We start from the raw sequence: 25,705 nt of genomic DNA on the forward strand, positions 1-25,705 counted from the left end.
TCCCAGCCTCACAGGAGAGGTCGTTGGAGAGACCCACAGGGGCCTAGAGTGTGCACAAGCCCACCCACTTGGGAACCAGCACTAGAGGGGCCCAATTTGATTGTGGGTAGCAGAGGGAGTGACTCAAAACCGGCAGAGAGTGGAGCGGGCGCCATTGCTCCCTCTCAGCCCCTCCCCCACGTACAGCTTCACAGTGCAGCGACCAGTGTTACCCGCCCCCGGGGAACACCTAAAGCCCCACCCCTTTAAGTAACAGAAGCACCAAGACCAAAAAAAATGGCCCAAATGACAGAACACTTTAAAGCTCCAGAAATAATTCAACTAAGCAGTGAACAGATAGCCAACCTATCAGATGCACAGTTCAAAACACTGGTAATCAAGAAGCTCACAGAATTGGTTGAATTTGGTCGAAAACTAGATGAAAAAATGAAGGCTATGCTAAGACAGACAAAGGAAAATGTACAGGGAACCAATAGTGATACGAAGGAAACTGGGACTCAAATCAACGGTGTGGACCAGAAGGAAGAAAGAAACATCCAACCAGAAAAGAGTGAAGAAACAAGAATTCGGAAAAATGAGAGGCTTAGGAACCTCCAGGACATCTTGAAACGTTCTAACATCTGAATTACAGGGGTGCCAGAAGGAGAAGAGGAAGAACAAAAAATTGAAAACTTATTTGAACAAATAATGAAGGAGAACCTCCCTACTCTAGCAAAGGAAATAGACTTCCAGGAAGTCCAGGAAGCTCAGAGAGTCCCAAAGAAGCTGGACCCAAGGAGGAACACACCAAGGCACATCATCATTACATTAGCCAAGATGAAAGAGAAGGAGAGAATCTTAGAAGCAGCAAGAGAAAAGAACACAGTTACCTACAAAGGAGTTCCCATAAGACTGTCAGCTGATTTCTACAAAGAGACCTTACAGGCAAGAAGAGGCTGGAAAGAAGTATTCCAAATCATGAAAGGCAAGGACCTACATCCAAGATTGCTCTGTCCAGCAAAGCTATCATTTAGAATGGAAGGGCAGATAAGGTGCTTCTCAGATAAGGTCAAGTTAAAGGAGTTCATCATCACCAAGCCCTTATTATATGACATGTTAAAGGGATTTATCTAAGAAAAAGAAGATAAAAAATATGAACAGAAAGAATGACAGCAAACTCACAGTTATTAACAACCACACCTAAAACAAAAACAAAAGCAAACTAAGCAAACAACTAGAACAGGAACGGAACCACAGAAATGGAGATCACATGGAGGATTATCAACAAGGGAGGGGGAGAGGGAGGGAAAGGTACAGAGAATAAGTAGCATAAATGATAGGTGGAAAATAGACAGGGGGAGGGTAAGAATAGTATAGGAAATGTAGAAGCCAAAGAACTTATAGGTATGACCCATGGACATGAACTATAGGGGGGAATGTGGGAGGGAGGGGGTGGGCAGGATGGAGTGGAGTGAAGGCGGGGGAATGGGACAACTGTAATACCATAATCAATAAATATATTTTTAAAAAATAAATAAATCCCTGCAAAAAAAAAAGATTTCATTTATTTTTTTTTAGAGAGGGGAAAGGGAGGGAGAAGGAGAGGGAGAGAAACATCAGTGTGTGAGAGACACATGGATCAGTTGCCTCTCACAGGCCCCCAACGGGGGAACCAGCCCACAACCCAGGCATGTGCCCTAACTTGGAGTTGAACCAGCGACTTGAAGCAATGACCTTTTGGTTCGCAGGCTGGCGCTCAGTCCACTGAGCCACACTGGCCAGTGAGGGAATCTGTTTCTTTTATTACAATTGAGGAGAAAGTGAAGTTGCAGCCCTTATTTTTTTCTGAGAGGTCAAGGGGTGGGGTGGGGTAGGGTGGGCTGCAATTGCAGGTTGGGGAGAATATGTTCTAGCCCTTAGCTAGCCAGCAAAATTGAAGGAAGATCAGTTTGGATTTTATCCCTTTGAGACTGACTACTTCTCCTTCCTATTTCTCTGCCAGGTGCCTATATGTTGCAGAAGCTGATTGAAGAGACAGATAGGTTTGTAGTGTTCACAGAAGACGAGTCAGGTGTGAGTGACCAGTTGTGTGGCATTGCTGCCTGCCAGACGGATGATATATATAACCGAAACTGCCTAATTGAGCTGGTCAACTGCCAGGTACCATCTCTTTACCAGAGCACCCCAACACTGGGCTAGGCCATAATCATATGTGTTTGCCTTCCCCCACCTCTAAGTAAAAATGGGTAGATAGAGCTCCCCAAAATTATTCCTTGCAGCAGGTATCAGGGATAACCCCTACCATATCTAAAAGCCAGTAGAGTTCATTCAGTAAACCAGAATTGGACCCAGCTGTAATCATTGCTATACTTCTCTGACTGTTCTCATCTTTCTTGGTGGCACTGGTGCTATGATTTTGCTTCTCTCTCTGACATAGATGGTTCTTCGTGGAGCAGAAACAGAAGGCTGTGTCATTGTGTCAGCTGCTAAAGCTCAGCTGCTGCAGTGTCAACATCATCCAGCCTGGTACGGTGACACATTGAAGCAAAAGACATCCTGGACTTGCCTACTGGATGGCATGCAGTACTTTGCCACCACTGAAAGCAGCCCCACTGAGCAGGATGGCCGACAGCTCTGGTTAGAGGTTAGTCAACAGGGCGAGGAAGGAGGACCCATTACATCCTGTTTTCTCCTGTTGTTGGCCCCTTCCACCCAGAATAATTGCAAGATTCTTTGACAGTACAGTACCTATTGCTGCCAGCTTAGCAGAATAATGAGGCTGGTAACACCTTGAATGTAGGAATTACAGGTAGTCTCTGATCTGTGTGTCAGTGAGTATAGCATTTCTTTAAATAAAAAAATCTCATGCTATTCTCTTTCATTGCAAGGGAAATTCTCATTGCCCAGCGCTAGATTAAAATGGGTTGGAACTTTTTTACTTTTGAAAGTTTGCTAACCCCTGTTAATATCACACTAATAGGCAGGAAGCCTGAAAATAGGCAATAAGTCAGAATTTTAGGTAAGCTGTCTGTCCGACTTTGATCTTTCTCTCTCTCTCAAAATCTTTTAAAGAAGATTTTGTTTATTTTAATAGAAAGGGGATGGGAGGGAGAAAAAGAGGGAGACAGACATCAATCTGTGGTCTCTCACATGCCCTCAACTGGGGACCTGGCCAACAACCCAGACAGGTACCCTGGCTGGGATTGGAACCTGTGATCTTTTGGTCTGTGGGATGATGCCCAACCCACTGAGCCACACCCATCGGGGCTCTCTGATCCCAGTGAAGATGACTGAGTGGCTGTTTCAGCAAGGCAGGAAGGTTGAATAGAAAGGAATCAGATTATGAGAGTTCCAATGCCAGCTTTGCCAGCGTAGTAGCCATGAGCCCTTGGGCAAGTCACTTTTATTTGTCAGATGGAGTTCTAATACTTCACCTTGACAAGATCAAATGAGAAAGTACTTTGAAAAATATAAAGCTTCATTCAGATGGAAGGTAGTCTTATCTTTTTTTTAGGTCAGTATGTGGGTGGGGGCATCTATCTGTGTCAAGATGTTTTTGTTAGATGGTGAGGTTGAGTAGTGGCTGTAAATCTTTTCAGCTTCTTGGTAAAACTGAATTTGTGCTATAATTTATAGGATGTAATATTCTTATTGGGCTATCTAATGGTTATGAGATGTATCCAGTCAATAGTCTGCATTGCCATTACTTATTTAACAGGTATTAAGTGTTCACATTGTGCTGGGCGTGGTCCACCAAATGAGTTACTAGATGCAATGTGATAACATCATTTGCCCTTCTATAGTCAATGGGGATAAAGCTAATCCCCTTCTCCCTCCTTGGCTGGTGCTTCTAACTCCAGTGACCTGATTGAGTTTAGTCCAGTTGCTCAATCCAGGCAATCTCTAGTTTAATTATATAAGTAATAAGCATTTCATCAGACGTCAAGCCAAGTGAGGGTTAGGTTATTGATACTTGTAGAGGACATGCTGATATATTAGAAGTATGGTTCAGGCCACTAGTGTCCTTTACTAGTAGCCTCAGGAGGAGGGCACAGAAGGTGTTAAATATTCATGCAGAGGTGGGCAGGATGAGATATGCTAGATTTACCTATATTGCATTTGCTGGGCCTCTGCTCCTTTTAGACGTGCCTTCTTTTGCACATGAACCCTTCCCCCTGTCATGCCCCCGCCCAGGCTATGCTATTAGTATTGGAGTGGAATGTCCTTGGCTTAGGTGGGAGGGACTTTGATCTTGCCTTTCCTATATACATTTTTGTGTGACTTGGCAGACCTGCCTATGTTCTTCTATATTATTCATTCTGTTATCCACTTTGACTCCAGCTAGGCAGAGAGAGTCAAAATAATTCAGTCCCCTTCCCCCATGGCAACAACGTTAGAATGGTTGTCTCTCTGAAGACAGAAAAGAGCAAGAACACAAAAACATAAATACCGAAGTGGTGGGAAATTTTGATTTTGGTGAAAATTTTGCTTATGACATGATTTGATTTTTTTTTCCAACTTTTTAAGTTGTAAAATACACATTATAAAATTACCGTACCCTCTTAACCATTTTTAAGTGTATAGTCCAGTAGTATTAAATATATTCAAAATGTTGTACAACCATTACCGCACTCTATCTTCATAACTGTTTATCTTATAAAATGGAAACTGTACCTGTTAAACAATAACTCCCTACTTTCCCTTTTCCCCAGTCCTTGGCAACCACCATTCTACTTTCTGTCTGTATGATTTTAGCTACTCTTAAGTACCTCACGTAAGTGGAGTCATGCAGTATTTGTGTGTGTGTGTGTGACTGGCTTATTTCACTTAGTATAATGTTCTCAAGTTTCACCCATGTCGTAGCATGTCAGAATTTCCTTTTTAAGGATGAATACATTGTACATAAATACCACATATTGCTTATTTATTCATCCACCGATGGACACTTGGTTTGTTTCCATATTTTAGCTATTGTGAATAGTGCTGCTGTGGACATGGGTGTACAAATATACCTTCCAGACCCTGCTTTCAGTTCTTTTGGGGATATATCCAGAAGCGGAATTACTGGATCATATAGTAATTCTATTTTTAATTTTTTGAGGAACTGCTGCACTGTTTTCCACAGTGGTTGTACCCTTACGTTCCCACCAGTGGCGCATGAGAGTTCTGATTTCTGCACACTGTTGTCAACACTTGGTATTTTCCATCTTTTTGATAATTAGCCATCCTAATGGATGTGTGGTAGGACATGATTTGATTTTATCCTAGCTTGTTTTTCTGGCCCTAGGCCTGTGGGCCTGGCAAATGTGCATGTAACACAGAATTTGGGTGGTTTGGGCCACAAAAGAAGACATATGTGTCCTCTACCTTGAGAGAGCCTTTAAGCTATTCCAGGAAATGGAAATTCAGATAGTTTGTGAATCTAGATAGTTAGTATAACTACTTGCATCATGGAGATCAGTGACCCAGTTGGCCAGGACAAGCTATGATCCCCCAGGAGTTAAAGGTGCCTATCTCTCTGTCTTCAGGTGAAGAATATCGAGGAGCACCGGCAGCGTAGTCTGGACTCTGTGCAAGAGTTGATGGAGAGCGGGCAAGCAGTGGGAGGCATGGTTACCACCACCACAGGTCAGCTCTCTTCTCTTCCTCATCATACGGTTATATGGTTAGGAGCAAATGTGCATCCCAAAGGATGCTGATTTCCTTTCCTACTCCTAATGTATTAGGCTAGGTTGAAAGCAAGTGTCTGGATTTCCCTAGACATCACACATAGCTAGCTGGGAGGCTCTCAGAATACCTCTATTGACATGTCTTTCTCTTATCTCTTTCCCACCTCTTCTCAGATTGGAACCAGCCAGCTGAGGCACAACAAGCCCAGCAAGTCCAGCGGATCATTTCACGCTGCAGTTGCCGAATGTACTATATTAGTTACAGCCATGACATTGATCCTGAACTGGCAACTCAGATTAAGCCACCTGAAGTTCATGAGAAGCAAGAAAAGGAAGATCTCCTAAAGAAGCAGGAAGGTATTCAGAGCTTGAAAGGCTTTTAGGGGGGTACTAAGGAATTTATGACCGTAGTTATTTCCTTAGTGATTTTGAGGCAGTGGTGCTATTAAAAGCCCTACTGTGCACTGGACATTAACTTTTCACTTTGTCTACATTTTGTAAGTTCTTCTATGATATAATAACCTGTACTCTTACAGTGAGTGTTCAGTAGTGAAGCATCCTCTATTGAATCACCCTCAGATTTTTTTTGCCAAGTCCAAAGTTGATACCTTAAAAGTCAAAAGTGAAATTATAGTTTAATTAGGACTTGGTATAAAGGAATCCCTTTTCCCCTTCCCCAAAGGGATACTACAGTTATATCACAAACCCAACAGGCACCACAGTGAAGATCAGAGCTTATTATACTTAAGGTCTTATACACACCGGTTTCCCCAGAAATGCAAATTTAACAAGAAAATTAGAGTTGTCATATATTCACAGTGCTCATGGCAAACAATCATTTTGCATTTCTGCAAATAAAATTGTTTTATATTGTAAGCTGGAGGCGAGTATAACTTATTTTTGTAATAAATTATTTTTTTTATGTGTCATTAATATGAATGTGTGTTAGTATAGAAATATTCTGGTTTAAAAACTTAGAATTTCACACATTGCAGTACGTTTATTTGTACTTACATAATTTTAGGATAGTGGTTGCCAATAGCCTGTATGTTTCACATGAATTGGTTTTTTTTTAATGTTATCTTAATAAACCATTTTAGTATGTTGTAAAAAACAACAAACAAACTTGTACTCTTGGAGAGAACTGTGAAGAATGGGTATTGTTTGATTTTTAAATAAGCAAACATATTTCTACCCATGAGCATTTCTCACCAAGCCCTTTCTATGGGGTTAATTAGTAGGAGTGGTTCCAAATATGGCTTAAGAAGGGGGGTAGATATTTAAAGAGGACCTTGAGCCTCTTAATTAGCTGCTAACCATTACCTAGGGGCTGTGGATACCTTCACCCTCATCCATCATGAGCTGGAGATCTCCACCAACCCAGCTCAGTATGCCATGATCCTGGACATTGTGAACAACCTGCTGCTCCATGTAGAACCCAAGCGGAAGGTGAGCGCGGGCTCTTACAGGATGCCAGTTATCCTCGCAGGAACCCCCAGGCCTCGTGCTTTATTTGGAGTCCATTAAGAAAAGCCACGTTTCAGACTGAAAAAGGGCCTTGCGGTTGGTACATCATCCATTAGTCAACAGCAGCAGTTGAGGTTTCACTTATCTAGGAAAGGTCTGAGTGTCCCTGTGGCCATAGAGCCTGTTTACTTGTGTTTCTCGGTCAGTTCTCTACTCAGTCATTTAAATACGTCTAAGAACAGTAACTGCTCCCCGATTCCACCGTCCCTACCATCCCTACCCTGTGGGATTGATTGGCTTATTGTGAAATACAACAATTACCAGATCTTCTGCACGGGCGCTCTCCTTATTCTTGCTGCTGCTGATGACAGATAAAGATGAGCTTCTCAGAAGAGATCCCCATTTGTTGTTCTTTCTGTTTTCAATTTACTATAAGATTTGTCTATTGTAAAATCATGTTCATTTTCTTTTTTATTCCTTTAGGAGCACAGTGAGAAGAAGCAGCGGGTCAGGTTCCAGCTTGAGATCTCTAGCAATCCGGAGGAGCAGCGCAGCAGCATACTGCATCTGCAGGAGGCCGTGCGGCAGCACGTGGCCCAGATACGGCAGCTGGAAAAGCAGATGTATTCTATCATGAAGGTAGTCAGTCACCCGGGCAGGCTGAGGACAGGGACATCTCCTAGGGGGAGGGCAATCTCTCAGTTTCTCCTGTTCTGCCTCCCTAGTCTTTGCAAGACGACAGCAAGAATGAGAACCTTCTGGACCTGAACCAAAAGCTTCAGTTGCAGCTAAACCAGGAGAAGGCCAATCTAACGCTGGAAAGCGAAGAGCTGAATATCCTCATCAGGTGAAACAGCACTCTCTTTCTGCCCCTTTTCAGTTCCCCGGATGGAGTCAATTTCTCTTCTCGGCCCACATTCTGATAGTTATTAGGCCTGGCGCGTGATCAAAGGCTGATGTAGTAGATTCAGGCACCTCTTCCTGAATGAGCCTTACTGAACATAGCCAAGAAGGTGAGAACAAAAGAGCCTTTCCTTTGGATCATCAGTAGAATGCCTCCTGGGAAAGGAGAAAAATGGGTAGTGGGAAAGATCACTTTTGTTGTCTTAATACTGTGTAGCTGAACTGAAAGTAAAATATCTTGAGTTGATCAGTAAGGAATACAATTGTAGATATAATCATAGGGGTTATTAGTTCATAGAAATTACTTCAAAAAATGATTAAGAAGCTTTAGTACTGAAAGATGGGATTTGTAATCCCATGGCAGGGTGTGAGGAGCAGTGAATCCAGTGAAAAAGATTTAGAGAATAGCTGTTCCAGAATAGGTCCATTTCTGGGTTTATCTCCTGCATCATTCTAGAGCATTTCACTCCACCCGTGACCCACATGCTGTTACCCTTATTGGCTCTGACCTTTCTGTCCATTTATAGGTGTTTTAAGGATTTCCAATTGCAGCAGGCCAACAAGATGGAGCTGCGGAAGCAGCAGGAAGATGTGAGCGTGGTCCGTCGCACTGAGTTCTACTTTGCTCAGGCACGATGGCGCCTAACGGAGGAAGATGGACAGCTAGGAATCGCCGAACTGGAGCTGCAGCGGTTCCTCTATAGCAAGGTAGTGGATATGCACAGCCACACAAAGGCAGCTGTATTGAGAGGCACTGACCTATCGTGAGTGTAACTCACAAAAAGAAACGAAATGGAGTTAGTTATTATTTAACTATTGATGATGGTAAAGTTCATTAATGATACATGAGCAGCGTTCCCCTTAGATACATGTTTGTAATGTTAAATATTGCGGATGTAGATGAAGGTGATCAAATGCTTTCCTCAGTGAATAATCTTATCCCTAGAAGTGTGGCTCTGCTTGGAACAGAACCTTAATTTTACTATACTGGCATTAAACTCTCCTGCAATTATCCACGGTATGGAGGACAGGACATTGTTCATTCCTCCTCACTCCCCCTGCCCCCTTCCAGGGTGTTTGGTAATGAATGAGACCATTTTTGAATGTCATAGCAACTGGGAAGTACTCCTGGCATTTAGTGCCCTGGCTGGTAGCACCCATGAGAAATACAGGATTAGAGGGAACGTTGACTATATGAGGTGAAAGAGATATCAAAAGTTGGGGGTTAGGCATATGGAGAACCTGAAAACAAATAGGACATATAGCAATTCTCTAGCAAAGTGCCTGAGAAAGGCTTGCTATAATGGACTGGGGGTTGGCGGGGGGGCAATCTGTCTTTATAGGTGAATAAGTCTGATGACACAGCAGAACATCTTCTGGAGTTGGGCTGGTTCACTATGAACAACCTCCTCCCCAATGCTGTCTATAAGGCAAGTCTTATTTCCCCATTCCTAGCCCATTCATGTACTTTCTAGTACAGCCCATTTGTGATGGTCCTTCCATATAAACCCACTATGGGAAAGAGTGCGGTGATCTGAGATGGTGAGAGCTTGCCCATCTTAGCAAGACCAATGCTTCTCCTCTTCGTCTGTAGAGGATTCGGGGGTTGATTTATCACTCCATCCCACAGGTAGTCCTACGGCCCCAGAGCTCCTGCCAGTCTGGGCGACAGCTAGCCCTCCGTCTCTTCAGCAAAGTCCGGCCCCCCGTTGGGGGTATCTCTGTTAAGGAGCACTTTGAGGTTAGTAAACAGTCTTTTGGGGATCCAGGAACAAAGGGCAGTCAAAGCTATCTGTGTGCTGCATTATGCTGTTAGGGGTAGGTAAACTCAGGGATGATGTCTGAACTTAATTGCTTCTTCAGCCTTTTTCCTCTTTAGGTAAATGTGGTGCCTCTCACCATCCAGCTGACACACCAGTTCTTCCATAGAATAATGGGCTTTTTCTTTCCTGGCCGAAGTGTGGAAGATGATGAGGTTGGTGATGAGGAAGATAAGTCCAAACTGGTGACTACTGGTGAGAACTTTTATTGTGGAGCTCCAGAAGACTGGGGTAGCCTAGCAGACTCAGAGACAGCTGAAGCTTCAGAAAGAGGACAACAGCTGGTGTGCTTGCTTTTTCACAGGAATACCAGTGGTGAAGCCTCGACAGCTGATTGCAACAGATGATGCAGCAGCACTGGGCCCTGGGAAGGGTGTGGCACAGGGCTTGAATCGGAGTTCTGGGGTCAGAAGGTCATTTCGCAAAGCCCCTGAGGTACTGGACGTGCCCCTGATGGTAAAAAAAAAAAAAAAAATGGAAGAGTCCTAGGATACTCTGTTAGGCCAGGCTGGGGATTTCTTCTGTTGCCTTTGAGTCTCCTCCAGATGTGAAAGAAGACGGAGATGTTTGGGGTCCTAAGTTTCAGGGGCTCATACTCCTTTCTGGCCTTTCCCAGCACCCTGTGGATGATATTGACAAGATGAAAGAGCGAGCTGCGATGAACAACTCCTTCATCTACATAAAGATTCCACAGGTTCCACTGTGTGTCAGCTACAAGGTCTGTTCCTCCGCAGCACTTTCTAGAACAGGGTGGGAAGGGAACCAGATAAGATCATCATAGATTAAGACTGGGAGATAGTCCAGCTTGTGAAGTTGACTGATGGGTGACAAGTTTTCTCTGCTCCCAATATCAGCCTGAAGTAAGGGGAAATCAGTATTTGTAGGTTGCAGCTACGGGAAGGTACTAGTCTTGGACTCAAGTCCTGGCTTGAACTAAAAATGGCAGCTGACATTTTTTTCCCTTCTTTCTCTGCCCTACCCATCCTTCTCTTGCAGGGTGAGAAGAATAGTGTGGATTGGGGCGACCTTAACCTGGTGCTGCCCTGTCTGGAGTACCACAACAACACGTGGACATGGCTAGACTTTGCCATGGCTGTCAAGAGGGACAGCCGGAAAGCCCTGGTTGCCCAGGTATCCCAGCAGAGTTCTTGGCTGTTTGGTTAGCAGGGTCTGGCAAACATGCCCTCGGCCCAGGGGCATTTCATTGCAGGATGTATTAACAAGCGGTCTTGGGATGGGGCAGGTGAATAAAGTGAGCATCTTTTATCTCTGTTCTCTCCATGACTTCACTCAGATGATTAAATTGAGTGATTACTATTTTGTATAAGTTAACTACTGTTGATTTTTAGGAAACTGAGGGCTGACACAGCTTCAGGTTTAGAATGGGTTCTAGTTAGGCTGTAAGCTTCTTGAAAGCAGAGGTCATTTTAGGATTTGAATTGCTCCATCGTGCCTTTGTGTAAATTTAGTAAATCGTTGAATTGGTTCACTGTGATTTATTCTGCCTGTTTCACTAATATTTACCTTCCCTTTTACTCCTCTAACCTATCAGGTAATCAAAGAGAAGCTAAGGCTGAAGCCTGCAACAGGGTCCGAGGTCCGGGGAAAACTAGAAACTAAATCAGACCTCAACATGCAACAGCAGGAAGAAGAGGAAAAAGCCCGGCTCCTCATCGGTTTAAGTGTGGGCAACAAGAACCCTGGCAAGAAGTCCATTTTTGGCAGGCGCAAGTGATCCAGCAATCCAAGAGTAGCTGCAGTACAGGATCTGGCTCAGGCCCCAGAGACTTGTGGGGTGGGAGGCACTTCCCTTTATCCATCAGGATTTGTTGGGGTTAGGATCCCACAGGGTACTGCAGAGAGAGGCACTACTCTTTAGCAGCTGGCCTGTTCTCTGCAGGGAGTGGTGGATAATAATGCTGAGTTCTACCTCACACTGATCAGCAGGCTCAGGGCCAGAGAGGCATCAAGAGAGCAAGACCCAGGGAGTGGCCCTAGGAGGATCTGGTTCCTCTGGGGTCAGCTGAAAGGGTGAGGGACAGTTCTGATCAAGTGTGATAAATTTTTATAAATAGACATATATAAATACATATATATTTCTCTAAGTATAGCTGCTCTTTCCCCTGTGCCAGAAAGTTGGGGGCAGAGGGCTGACCTGTCCCTCATTCCACTGCCTTGTATGAAGATTAGTGCTCGGGGGGAATGAGCCCCTCCCACAATCTGTGCCAAGCTCACTTGGGGAGATGGCAATGGGAGCCAGGGCTGGCCACGGGTCCCCCTGGGATATGCCCTGCAGAATGGTAAGAAAATGATTTAAAGAGAAAAAAATATATTTTAAATTTGATGCTGTTCTTTTTAATTGTGTTGAGTGTATGGGTTCATTTCGTCTATATCCTAATCAACCTAATATACATACTCTAGCTGCCACTCTAAAGAGGGTAGCCTCTTCCCTCCTGCCTCAAACTGTATCACAGATAGTTCCCAGCTCCTGTGTGACACTGGCCCTATGCTGATAGGTCTCTGCACATTTTAGTTCTGGCTATAAACCTGTTCTGACCAGGGGTAATAGGATTTGGGGATAAGGGTGAGGTTTGGCTGCAGCACTTGCATTTCTAGTCATGAGTAGCAAGAGGCAGGGCTCATGTGTAATGCAACATCAGGGGGAGGAATTGCTTATGTAACTGGGACAGCAGATTTAGCGAAAGGAGAGAAGAGGCAGAGGCTGGGAATGGGAATAGTGAGCTGTCGGCAGGGACAACATGCCCAGGCGGCTGCTCCTCTTGAGGTAGGCTGTGGGGGTCTGGCAGCCTGTCTAGGGGAGGTGAAGAAGACCGGGGCTTAAGCCTGAGAAATGACTGGTGGGGAGTGTGTTAGTGATGCCCACTGTGGGGGTGGAAGGCTGTGCTGTGAAAGTATCCCAGCCCCATACTGGGAGGTGCAGGCTGAATCTTGGATGCCTCATGGAGAAAATGTCCAAATATTGCCTTCGTAGAGGATTTGAATCACGTTCAGGAAATCTAGACCTTGGCCCAAAGCAAGAATAATGGTGGCACTTTTGCCTGGTCTCAAAAATATATTTCTAGGGTTGCTATTAGAGGGAGTGCCTGCTGAACCTGTAATGCCTCAGGTGCAGGTTTAGAGGGGCCTCCCTTGGTTCTCAGCAGGGTGGCAACCTCCAGGGCCCCTGGGTCCGAGGCTGGAAGAGCCTCTGGTCAGGTGTGGGGACCACCAGGTCAGGCCTGGAAGAACTGTGGGGACTACGGGGGCATCAGTGCCAGCACCAGAAGCCCCTGGAGCCAGCCCCACCGCTAATAGAGAAGCCTCTGTCTGAGTGGCCAGTGCCTCAGATCATCAACCTCTTTCTGCCGGAGTTTCCCATTAGGCCCCTTAGGGGGCATCGGCAGCTGAAGGTAGGTCAATGGAATCACTGGAAGACATCTCAGTTTGGGGGAGAAATCTAGAAAGGACCAGAGTCTCAACTGCTCTGTTCTCCATTTTTCTGTACAGATTTTAGGCCTTGTGGCTAAAGGCTCCTTTGGAACTGTCTTCAAGGTGCTAGACTGTGGCCGGAAAGCAGTATTTGCAGTGAAGGTAGGGACCTAGGTACTCTTCCACATTATTCTCTAGTCTCTGTCTCCAGTTTTGATTCTGGAAAGGTTGGGAGGAATAAACAATTCAATAGCATTATTCCCCTCTGGGAGTCATCATTCCTGTCCTGTTACAGGTGGTGCCCAAGGTCAAGGTCCTCCAGAGGGACATCCTGAGGCAGTGCAAAGAGGAGGTTAGCATCCAGGTATGCACAGAGCCCTGGAAAGGACCCTCAGAAGACCTATAAACTATAGGTGGAGAAAGTACCTTTCTTGTACAATTGTCCTGCTTTTCCTGGTTCTGCCCATCTCTCTGATCCAACCAAAGTAGATCCCAGGGAAAAGTAGTATTAGCGGGGTTAGTCTAGGTTCTTTTTTTTTGTTTGTTGTTGGGAACTTCTTCCAACTCATTTTATGAGGCCAGCATAATCTTGACACCAAAGCCTGGCATGGACATTTTCAGAGAAGAAAAACTGTAAACCAGTTTCACTCATGAAAGTAGATACAAAAATCATAAAATATTAAACCGTATGCAACAATACATAAATATGAAAATACATCACAACCAAGTTGTATTCTAGGAATATAAGATTGGGTTAGGTGTGTTTAAAACACTTAAAAATCAATGTAGGAACTTCTGCTTCCAGTCAAGATGGAATAGAGGGAGTGGATTTACCCTCACCCATGAAACAACCACAAACAAAACAGGAGACTACTTAAGAAAATGTGAACACAGGTACCCACAGTTACTTCACAAAAGAATATATCTGAATGACCTGTATATACATATACATATGTACACATATAAACACATGAAAAGATGCTCAACATCCTTAGTTACCAGGGAACTGCAAGTTCAAACCAGAATTAAATAGCCCTACATTCCTACTAGAATGACTAAAAAAAAGGAAAGGGGGAGGGGAGAGAAGAATTATGTAATATTTTTATAATACGTAGGAAAAAATAAGGATTTCCATCAAGGCGATTAACTATAATTCTTGATTTTTAGTAGAATAACCAGTGTTTATTTTCTTGTTTTGCTCATCTAAATTTTTTAATTTGTTTTTCAAAAAATACATATAGCTCCTGTAATAAAAGTTAGGATTTGAAATGTTAAAATGCACATACAAACATAAAATTAATCTGTTAACACATACAGAGTTGGAAAGGTCAAATCAGTACTGAGCCATTAGTAAGTGTTTAAAAACAAAGTATCTGCCACTATGGTCTGGTGATAAAATAAGTCTAATAGACAAAAACAGCTAAGTGAACTTTAAAAAGCCTGATGTTTATGATGAGTTTCAAGCACTAACTGCAAGAACATGCCAAACTTGAACTGTTAGGTGACAGTTTAGCAATCAGGGATGGCACTTACGTAAGCAAGTGGCTTGAGTGAACATACATTCAGCGTTTACTACAAAAGGGAAGGATTCCCCCCATTACAGAGGCATTGGTACACTGCCCTCTGTACCTGGCACATCCTAGGGGAGCGTAGAGCCACCTTCTCTGCCATTTTGCTGCTATCATGGGTTTCTGAGAGACACCCCACAAGACTCCTCCCTGCAGAGGGTCTAGTCCCTTCAGAAGAAGCATTTGTTGTGTTGTCGCTGAGATTTGATGGCACAGTTACCTTTGTTTACGGCCTCTGTTGGTTCTACAGTAAAATGCACCTCCTCAGTAAAATGTACAGTAAAATATCTTCCTCCCTTTCCCCCTCTCTATCCCCTCCTCCCCCTCTTGCTTCTCGTGCTGGGGTGGGGGTTGGGACTGGTGGCAGTGACTTCCTCCAGCTATTGCTGCCCGCCCCCCACACCACCACAAGCTCAGCCCCGTCTTGTGCCCCTCCCCAGCCTGGGCAACTGCCCACGTGCCCCAGATGCTGCTGCGGTGCCAGGGAAATCTCTTCAGCATGTCCCAGTGTGTTCTTTAGTATTATGCTGGTTCCTGGATTACCAGGCAGACAGTCCCAATTTAGTTCACCTAACCTGAGAGGTGGGGCAGCAGCTCCCTTTCTGCACAAGTAGATATATTCTGACTTCTTGGCTGCCTTGATCCTCAGTGACCCTGTTTTTCCCTAATTTCCTGTTTTCTTTGCTCCTAGCGACAGATCAACCATCCTTTTGTACACGGTTTGGGGGACAGCTGGCAGGGAAAACGGCACCTCTTCATTAGTGAGTGACTGGTCTCTCCTCATTCCCAAGGTCCTATCATATTCCCCAGCTGAGATTATCCGTCCTTTGGCTTGTTCTGCCTTTGCTTTATTTCCTCACAGCATTTCTCTCTCCCAGAGGGAGAGGGAACAGACAGCATACGGCATCCGTTTGGGCAGGAGGCCTATAATGCCTTGAGCCCAGGCACGGTAGGCCCCAAATTTGCCTAGACTTCTGGTGCTTTGCAGTGTGCAGCTACTGTAGCACAGATCTGTACTCCCTGTGGTCCGCTGTTGGCTGCTTTGCTGAGGCTTCCATCCGCCTCTTTGCTGCTGAGCTGGTCCTGGTGCTGTGTAAGTGAAACAGGAGTGGTAATGGAAATGAGGGAAGAGTTAATGGAGGGGGAACAGAAAGAAGAAAATTGGTACTAACTCCAGAGGTCAAAGAACAGGGACAGGGTTGGGGTGGGGCCACCAGGGTGATTGGAAAGGACAGGAGAGCTGCAGCACACCCCATGCACTTGCTGTCATCCACAGGCTATCTCCATGACTTGGGCATCATCCATCGAGATGTAAAGGTAGAGTTAAGTGCTTTTTTCCTTTGTCTGAGGAGGGGCCTTAGTAAGAGGTTCCACAAGTCCAAGAAAACACAGGGTAGCTGAAAACAGCTGACCTTGGGGCCCTCATGGGCAAGGACCTTCCATATAGACCTGTATGTTGAGTAGGGCATCTTCTTCAGTTGTGGGGCATACAGGAAGAGGATGAATAATAACTTCTCACCTGTGATTTTTCAGATGGAGAATATCCTTCTGGATAAACGAGGTAAGTCGTTTTCTTTTCCTAGCCCCAGAATGAGAGGTATTTCAGTTCGGGAATAAACCATGGCTGATGAGGGATGGAACAGAGTGGTGCTATTGCATTATCTTTTATAGGTCATCTGAAACTGACAGACTTTGGTCTGTCCCGCCACCTGCCCCAGGGAGCTCGAGCCTATACTATCTGTGGCACTCTTCAGTACATGGGTAAGAAAAAAGCTAAAGCTGGTGGGCAAGCATCGGGCAGGAGGATAGCCAGCCGATGTCAGTGACAAGTATCTTTCCAATCTGTAGCCCCAGAGGTCCTGAGTGGAGGGCCTTACAACCATGCTGCTGATTGGTGGTCCCTGGGTGTCTTGCTTTTCTCTCTGGCAACTGGAAAGGTGAGAGAATGAATGGTAGTGGTGCTGGACAGAGAAGAGAAAAGTTTTTGCCCTGTGGTGGGAAGACCTTAGGAAACCCTGCCTTCTTCCTAAGAAGTGACACCCCCCACACCTCTTAACTCAGTTCCCAGTGGCTACAGAGAGAGATCACGTGGCCATGTTGGCAAGTGTGACCCACTATGGCTCTGAGATCCCAGCTTCTCTTAACCAGGGGCTTTCACTTCTGCTCCATGAGGTAAGGGTGAGCACTGCTTTCCTTCCTGACTACCAAACAAACCATTCACTCTCTCCTTTCCCTGTCATTTAAGTGGTATTTCCCCATTCTGCTGATTAATTATTTGCGGGGCAGGGCTCCAACTTGATCAAGTACTATGTCACTACTTGTCCTCTAACCAGCATTTCAAACTTCATTCCTGAGTTCCTGATCCTCCAAATATCCTCTCCATCCATAACAGGTCACTTCTGAGAGTGGGCCAGTGATACTTTCTTACCAGTACAGCTCCTTTATTCCTGCCTTTGCCCCCACATTAGCCTGTTGCCCTCTTTTAGAAATCCTTTCCTCTTTAGGGTTCTTTTTCCTGCCCTCCATGGCTCCATGAACTTCTTTTTCCTTTTCCAGCATCCCTGTTAACAGCCCCTTTCCTATCCAAGTCCCTTATCCTTGTTGCTTTATTTCCCTTCAGCTCTTATGCCAGAATCCCCTCCAGCGTCTACGGCATTTGCATCACTTCCAGGTCCACCCTTTTTTTCGGGGTGTGGCCTTTGACCCAGAGCTCTTACAGAAGCAGCCAGTGAACTTTGCCATGGAGACTCAAGCTACCCAGCCTAGTCCATCAGAGTCCATGCTGTTCAAGGACTTTGACTGTAACCTGGAGTCCTACCTGGTCCACTCCAGCCCCACTTGAGGCCCTCTACTAGATTGAGGGGCCCATTTGGGAACCTGAGGATCACCTCCGCTGCCAACTCAGTATGACCACCTTGATGATCCAGTTTGTTTTTACTTTGTAACCTCTTATCATTGTGTTCTTCTTCTAGGCACTGTACCAGAGTTTAAATCTTGGGCATTCTGCTACCGGCAGCCATAACTGGCCCTAGCCCTTCCCCCATCATACAACCCCCCTCTCAATTCAACGTCTCAGATCAGAGTGTTGACCTCTTTCTGTTTCATTTCCCCAGTGCTCAAACCCTGAAGCTTTTAGCCAGAGGCTTATTTCACTTTTCCACTCTTTTCTGCATCCTTTTTCCTTTCTTGAGCAATAATAACACTTCATGGACTCCCAAGGGGCTATTTATATGTTTAACAGGCTTGTCAGAAGCACTATGAATATTTCTCGGAGGTCTCAAAAGCTGATATTTCAACCCCTAAATATGTATCTAAATCATACGGTTCTGGGGGCACAAAGCCAGTCTGTAATAAATTTATTTTTTAAAAATTTGAAAAGTGAATCATAGTAGCCTCATGTGAGAAAGAGAATAAATAGGAAGTGAAACATGGGTGTGTTAAATGTTGTTAAGGGTAACTGCAATGGGTATCCACATTTTTTCCAAAACAAAACCTCTTTGAAAGACATAAGGATTCTTTTTTAAAAAATTTTATTGATTGATCTGAGAGAGGGAGAGAGAAACATCAGTTCTTTGTTCCACTTATTTATGTATTCATTGGCCAACTCTTGCACATACCCTGACCTGGGATCAAACCTGCAACCCTGGTGTATCACCAACTGAGCTACCCATCCAGGGCTGACAAAAGGATTCTTAAACTGATCATTGCCCTAGACATCCCAGGATTCAGTTTCTAATGGGTGAACCAAGGGATTAAGAGGCATGACATCAACCTTAACATTTCAGAACTTTTTCCTTTAGTAAGGAAAACCATCTGGACCTTAAATTTGTATACATTTCTGGTCATTTGACTTCTTTTCATTTTTATTTAACTTCTCAAAAGCTTCATTTTTATTATTATTCAGTCATACCTGATTTCTTTTTTCAGACCAAAGGGAGTCTGTAAAATATTCTGTGTACTTCTATTAATTCTGTCCCGGGATTAAGCCAGATTTCCCTATACATAGCTAGTGTTTTATTTGCCTGTATAGAATTGCTTTTTCTGGATTGCACTTTGGCAATCTGTATCAAATCCCTATGGAATTTAATTGCTGTAGATACTGTAAAGGGTATTTATGATTACAATTCGTAATGTTCTTTTTAAAGATGATAGGAGAAATTTTCTCTGAACCTAGTTGTGCTTTCCCTGAATTGCTGTTTGGTTTTACCTTAAAGACACTAAATATTCAACTGACTGTATTTTTCTTTTCATATTGATGCTAGACTACTTAGAGCAAAATTGTGGCCCACCCCCAGCAAGGGTTTAGGACTTCATGTTGTGTATTTTGTATGCTAGCTACAGTTATCAGGGAGACCTGAGTTAGGGGGATCCCGCTCCTTGGTTCTTGTCTCACTCTCAAGAGATGAATTCAGTCAAGAGACAACAAGTATAGTGGAAATAAGATAGTAAGCTATTTATGAAATACACTTGAGCACAAAGGTGCAAACAAGCACCTGGCTACACTGTGTGCCCCAACCATTGGGATTTTAGGGGTTTTATGCCTGTAGTCAGTTTCTAATTTCCCCCTCCTCCTCCCTTCTCCAGACCTTGGTATTAACATACAGTTTCAAAGGCTTCCTTTCCCACCTAGTGGAAATGATACACACAAGGCTCCCTCCTCCTGCACTTATCATAGTCTTTCTTTCGATTTTCGGAACACCTGGCAATCTTATCTGACCAGGCTCAGGACTGCTGAATTAATGGGTGAGACATGTCTCCCTTCCCCTCCCTACCTTGGTTTGCTATCTACCCTGCCTAACAGCTATGTTCTTCCTTTGTTTCCTTTATTTTCTACCCTTATTTTCCTAATTCTCATTTTTCTGTTTTATCTTACTGTATTATCTGCATCTTTGCAAGCCTTCTGGGAATGAGGCTGGGATATAAGTAAATAAAAGGAGGCCTGGCTAGTGTGGCTCAGTGGGTTGAGTGCCGGCCTGCAAAGCAAAAGGACGCAGCTTCAATTCTCAGTCAGGGCACATGCCTCGGTTGCCAGCCAGGTCCCCAGTTGGGGGTGTGTAAGAGGTAACCGATTGATGTTTCTCTATATTTCTTTCCCTCTCTTCCTCCCTTCCTTCCCCTGTCAAAAAAGTAAATAAATAAAATCTTTGGAAAAAAAAATGTATCCTTAATCTTTTTTGATTATCTCATTTGTTTCTCTTTAGACACTTTTTTAAAGCTGTTTTAAATTTACATTGTAGTGCCCAGAACTGCACATTGGATAAAAACCATGAATACTAGAAATAGGAATTAATGGTTTCTAAAATAGTAGTTAAGGAATATTAGATTGGAGTTTAGGAGATCTGGTGCTGGAATCATCAATAACTATCTCAGTGCCTTTACACAAGTCATTTTAACCTCTCTGGATCTTAGTTTCCTATGAATAAAATGAGAGGGTTGTAGCTACTGGTTCTTAATTGTGAGGGATGGGTTTCAAATTTCTGTAACGCTTTTTCCAAGGGCAGATGCAGACGGTTTAATGATTCTATGTGTCTGGCTCAGTGTTAGTTAATGTTCAGGTCACCTAACATTATATAGCCTCTCTGGTCACAGCAGCATATTGAGTTAAGGTCTTTAGGACATGGTTAACTTAGCATGTGACTAGGGTCCCTTTCCTAGGTCATATTAGATTGCTTAGAGACCATGATCATGTGAGTGTAGAATAATTCCTTACCAAATGAGGATATTGTGAACGTACTCTAGTCAATCAGTGGTACACTACAACAGTGATTTTTCCGGGCTGAGCGGAGGGGGAGACAGAAAATCACAGTTTCAGACAGTATAATTTGATAAAAGCACTGTCCTCTACCCCCTAGTTTTGATATGTTCATCCTTGGAAGGCACCCTTTACTGCCATTCAGAATCACTGACCTATAAATATAATACTTTTTATTTACATATATTAAATTCACTTTAATTTTTTTTAATATACATCCTGAAATGCTCTTTTAAGTTTAAACCTATGTTTTAATTTGTCATTACCTAGAAGAAATCAGATACACCTGTAAATATGGATATTTTACCTTTACTCCCTCTGTCTTTTTTAAGAATTTAAGATTAGGCCCTGACCAGTGTGGCTCAGTTGGTTGGCTGTTGTCTGGCAAAGCAAAAGGTTGCTGGTTTGATTCCGGTCAGGGCATATGCCTGGGTTGTGGGTCCGGTCCTCAGTTGGGCCATGTATGAGAGCCAATCTTTTTGTTTCTCACATCACTGTTTCTCTCCCTCTTTCTCCCTCCCTTCCCCACTCGTTAAAATATAAAAAAGATAAAATAAAAATAAAAAGAATTTATAATTAGTCTCAAGACCAATCCTTATATACTTCTTCTAGAGCAGTGTCTTTGTAGTCCTACTCATTGTTTCTCACCTCTAACCTGAATCACTTTATAATATATTGATTGGTTCATTTGTTTACTTATTCACTGATTTTTTAAAAACTGGTAATCTCTATTCCTTAGTTCTTTTTTTAAAAGATTTTATTTATTTTTAAAGAGAGGGGAAGGGAAGAAGAAAGAAAGGGAGAGAAACATCAATGTGTGGTTGCCTCTCATATGTCCCCAACTGGAGACCTGGCCTGCAACCCAGGCATGTGACCAAGACTGGGAATAGAACTGGCAACCCTTTGGTTTGCAGGCTGGTGCTCAATCCACTGAGCCACACCAGCCAGGGCATTAGTTACTTCTTTAAGTAGTCTTCAATGTAAAAATCTTGTCAAAGCTTTTTTAAAAAATTAAATTAATGGAATAAAATCATATTGATTGCATTAACCTCTGTTATGTGCTGTATTGTGTCCCTTCCACAACTCACACGTTGAAGTCCTACCCCCTAGTACTTCAGAATGTGACTGTATTTGGAGATAGGGTCTTTAAAGATGTAATTACATTCAAATGAGGTCATATGGGTGGGCCCTAATCAATACGATTGGTGTCCTTATAAAGAAGAGGGAATTAAGACAGACACACACAGAGGGAAGACGATGTGAAGATACAGGGAGACAGCCATCTACAAGCCATTGAGAGAGGCCTCAGAAGACACCAATGCTGCTGTCACCCTGATCTCAGACTTCTAGCCTCTGGAATTTTGAGAAAATAAATTTCTGTTGTGTAAGCAACCCAGTGTGTGGTACTTTGTTATGGCAGCCCTAGCAAACTAGTACAACCCTATGAAGAGTTCTGAAAAAATAATCAAGAATGATGGTTATTGTTATTTTTTAAAAGAGTATGCTGCCTTCTTTCCTATAGGTTGGTTTTGTTTATATTCTGAGAACATATTATTTCCGATTTCACTGGCTTCTCTCTAAAGTTTTGCTGATTTATGGAGCTGTCACATGGCCTCCTTTGTTCAGTACTCTGCCATACACATTAGTGAGGCTAATAATTCCACAGTTTCATCCTGGTGGATACTTCTGAGTTGCTGATTTGGGTTATGGAATTGGATTTTTATAAAGTAAATAATCTCTAATCCTAAAATTCAAAAACTATAGTTGTTTTTAAATAGCTGGACGCCTACTATATACATCACAGACAAAACTTAATTCCAGATACATTAAGGGTTTAAATGTGAAGATCAAAACAGTAATCTTAGAGGAACATTTGGGAGGCTAGACCTACCAAGAACTGGAGGAGATACCTAGACCAAGACAGGAAATGAAAACACTATAAAAGAGAAAAACATTCACATAAAAATTTGATGAATGAATCACTCAAGAAACCCAGATGCTCTGAAAGGAAAGATAAATATATTGACCACATAAGTTTTATCTTAGGCTAAACATAGCATTAATGAAGTCAATGAATGAAAAAATAGATCTTAAAAAATACTCACACTGATGATAGTTAATGTCTATAACACAGAACTCTTTAAAAATTATAAAAGTTAACCTATTTTTTTTAAGGGCAAGGAATATGAAGTGACAAGTCAACTAGATCTGTATCAGTTGACTTAGAGGCTCTATAGAAGACATTGAGGAAAAAAATGCAGGGGTATAAGAAATGATGTTATTTGTGTAAAGGACTCAATGCTTTCTTCCCCTTCCTTGTGTGTGTATGTAAGAGAGAGAAAGAACATGAGAAAGCAAACATGGAAGGGAGAGAGTAATGCACGTGGAAAAAGGGGAAAAAAATAGAAAGGCACTAGCTCTTAATCCCAGAGACCCCAGTGTGCACATCAGTTAATTCTGAGGGTAAAAAAAAAAAATGTGTAAACACAAAACACACATGTGTGTGCATGTATTCTTATAAAGGTGTACACATTTTGTTTATAGCCGGCAGGGGAAGCTTTGCCTTTAATACATCTTTGCATTGTATTGTTTCACTTGCTGTAACAAGCATCTGCTATTTTATAATTTATAAAACACCAAATTAAAAAATTTATTATACAACACCAACAAACTAATTCTGTTTATGTCACCTATTTACAATTGTGTCCTCCCTCTCATATCTACCCTTCCATATCCCTTCTAATTTGCTGCTGGAAGCACCATATCCTTTGCCTACTCACCTGGCATCTGACATACCAACTGCTACAAGGACTAAGCATTCCAATTCACACATTTCTTTTTTTTTTTTTTCCCATCAAAAGCTTTATTTTGTTTGTTTTAATCTTTGAATCTTTGAGGCCCATTTGGTCACAATATGTTACAAATATTTGTGTATGTGTGCGTGTTTTTTTTTACACCATGATATCATATGTTTGTCTGGCACTATCCTAAAGCTAGTTTATAGATGAAGATGACATAGAAACTACCCAGGGCCCTTATGACAAATGAACGCACTGGGCAGGAAAGGGAGGGGGAGGAAGAATTCAACTCTACCGAGGAAAAAGGGCCGCATCGGTCACTCATCATCAGTCCCACTTGCTTCTGATGGTTCGTTGTCATCCTGCTCTTCGTCACTGTCGAAATCACTCACGACAGGTTTGGCTTTTCCTCGATTTGGCCTTTTCTTGCCTTTTCCTTTGTCCCGACCCTTCTCCTCTTTTTTATTAAGCTTGATTTTCACCTTAACAGACTTTGCTTCCGACTCCTCCTCCTCCTCCTCTTCATTGCTTTCTTCCTCACTCTCCTCCTCTTTGGCAATTTTCTGCCGTGCGCTCTTAAACACCGACTGCAAGACGATGGAGTCTTCATAGATCTGAGATCCCTCCAAGTTGAACGTCTGAGCGTTATGACAGAGAAGCATGACATCTTTCTCCAGGTCACCCAGGCTCCGGTACTTATGATTACGAATTCTTTCCTTTATTTTTTTGAAATCCACTGGTTTCCTAATCAATTCATAGTATTCGGGTAATTCTTTCCTCGAAGGTAACTGAATGAAGACTTCACTGAGCTGTCGCCCAGAACTGTCTTTGTAGTTTATCACGGTATCGATGATAGCGTTCATCTGCTTGGTCAGTTTAGGGGGATTTGGTGATAGTTTTTCCGCAGGAGGGCGGCCTCTTCTCTTCTTAGCTTTTTCCACATCTTCTTTTGTAGGATCTTTATCCACATTTCTTCGTCTTTTTCGTTTCTTAAGCCGTACTTCTTCCATTTCTTCCAAATTCCCGTCTTCAATGGCCGCGGCACGCCAAGTCCGTGCCCTGCGTCGCGATTTCTCTCTCCGTCTCATCTTGCAGCGCCTTTCCCAATCACTGTCCAATTCACACATTTCTATAATAGACAAGCTTTTCTCCTAGCACTTAAAAGTTTTCCGTCGTGGATTTTCTGTCTCTTCCCACCTTTGTTTTATTTGTTGTAAATTTTTGACCAGAAGTACATATACATTGGCACTCCTTCTGCTGAGTCTTGGGCAATCCCAAATTTGTGTTCTTTGTCTTTCTCCCAGTTTTCCATTCAGGCAACTGCTATTTCTAGTGCCTACAGTCTGGGACCATTATGTTTCCAGAGCAGTGTTATCCAACAGAAATGTGACTCATAAGTAATTTCAAATTTGCTAGTAGCTACATTAACAAGGTAAAAAGAAACAGGTGAAATTACTTTTAAAGTATTTTACTTAAGCCAATACACCGAAAATATTTCAACATGTAGTCAATATATTTTTTAAAGATTTTATTATTTATTTTTAGAGAGAAGGGAAGGGAAGGCGAGAGGGAGAGAAGCATCAATGTGTGGTTGCCCCTTGTGCTCCCCCTACTGGGGACCTGGCCCACAACCCAGGCACGTGCCCTGACTGGGAATCCAACTGGTGACCCTTTGGTTTGCAGGCCCGCGCTCAGTCCCATTGAGCCACACCAGCCAAGGCCAGTATTTTAAAAATAAGATATTTTACACTCTTTTTAAAAAATACAAAGTCTTCTAAATACAGTTGGTATTTTATACCTACAACACATCCTCATTTGGGCTAGCCACACTTGAAGTACCCAATAGTGTAAATAAGGTGCCGTAAGTGCTCCAAGGAACACACTTAATTATAAACTTCTATCTCTGAATACTTACGTTTAGTTGCTCGCACCTGCAACAGCTACGCTAGATTTCCCATACACGGGGGATTTACGTGACAGGAAAATGTAGTTGGTAGTGCGGGTTGCAATCTCGACAGTCATTTACTACCTGCGGGGCATTGGGCAAATTTCATGATCTTTGACTCAATTCCTTCGTCGGTAAAAAGGGGATAAAATGGGGTTGAGAACTAGGTCTCAGGCCATTCCCGATGCAGAGCCTACAAGCATGCGCGGGCAGACCAAGCCTAAGCGAAAACCGCTCCCCTCATCTTTCCCTTGCAGACTGCCTGGCCGGCTCTTTCCAGTCGAGGCCGAGGCGCGAGGTAACAGAGGGACACCTGAGGGAAACCTTGCTAAGGCCAGACCACGGAGACAACTTTTCCGACAGGATGTGAGAGTG

General features: G+C 43.2%; 2 protein-coding genes and 1 pseudogene across 5 annotated transcripts in view; 2 read left to right on the forward strand and 1 right to left on the reverse strand.

Moving 5' to 3' along the window:
- BLTP2 (bridge-like lipid transfer protein family member 2) overlaps window positions 1-12,182 on the forward strand; it is a 28,349-nt gene extending 16,167 nt beyond the window's left edge. The window contains exons 25-39 of the mRNA XM_024565248.3: window positions 1,982-2,139; window positions 2,417-2,623; window positions 5,508-5,607; window positions 5,823-6,005; window positions 6,976-7,097; window positions 7,599-7,754; window positions 7,841-7,962; window positions 8,546-8,726; window positions 9,362-9,448; window positions 9,649-9,759; window positions 9,898-10,033; window positions 10,143-10,273; window positions 10,455-10,556; window positions 10,835-10,969; window positions 11,391-12,182. Of these exons, the coding sequence (XP_024421016.2) occupies window positions 1,982-2,139; window positions 2,417-2,623; window positions 5,508-5,607; window positions 5,823-6,005; window positions 6,976-7,097; window positions 7,599-7,754; window positions 7,841-7,962; window positions 8,546-8,726; window positions 9,362-9,448; window positions 9,649-9,759; window positions 9,898-10,033; window positions 10,143-10,273; window positions 10,455-10,556; window positions 10,835-10,969; window positions 11,391-11,573 (2,114 nt within the window). The 3' untranslated portion in view covers window positions 11,574-12,182. The remainder of the gene's footprint in view (window positions 1-1,981; window positions 2,140-2,416; window positions 2,624-5,507; window positions 5,608-5,822; window positions 6,006-6,975; window positions 7,098-7,598; window positions 7,755-7,840; window positions 7,963-8,545; window positions 8,727-9,361; window positions 9,449-9,648; window positions 9,760-9,897; window positions 10,034-10,142; window positions 10,274-10,454; window positions 10,557-10,834; window positions 10,970-11,390) is intronic.
- Window positions 12,183-12,224: 42 nt separating this feature from the next.
- On the forward strand, window positions 12,225-19,101 carry RSKR (ribosomal protein S6 kinase related). Of its 4 annotated transcripts, none has more exons than XM_024565250.4 (12): window positions 12,225-12,623; window positions 13,000-13,248; window positions 13,346-13,429; window positions 13,563-13,631; window positions 15,527-15,596; window positions 15,824-15,928; window positions 16,112-16,152; window positions 16,369-16,396; window positions 16,507-16,596; window positions 16,684-16,772; window positions 16,897-17,007; window positions 17,456-19,101. In XM_024565250.4, exons 1-12 carry the CDS (start codon window positions 12,480-12,482, stop codon window positions 17,675-17,677), a joined length of 1,302 nt encoding a protein of 433 aa, XP_024421018.3. In that variant the 5' UTR covers window positions 12,225-12,479; the 3' UTR covers window positions 17,678-19,101. The 4 variants fall into 4 exon arrangements, with proteins under 4 accessions (XP_024421018.3, XP_024421019.3, XP_045055178.2 ...); XM_024565251.4 differs by having other exon boundaries at window positions 13,003-13,248; XM_045199243.3 differs by lacking the exon at window positions 15,824-15,928.
- Window positions 19,102-23,445: 4,344 nt separating this feature from the next.
- LOC128779237 (probable global transcription activator SNF2L2 pseudogene) lies at window positions 23,446-24,473 on the reverse strand (annotated as a pseudogene).
- Window positions 24,474-25,705: the final 1,232 nt, after the last annotated feature.

Source organism: Desmodus rotundus, chromosome 9, assembly GCF_022682495.2.
Source record: "Desmodus rotundus isolate HL8 chromosome 9, HLdesRot8A.1, whole genome shotgun sequence".
NCBI classification, from domain to species: domain Eukaryota; kingdom Metazoa; phylum Chordata; class Mammalia; order Chiroptera; family Phyllostomidae; genus Desmodus; species Desmodus rotundus.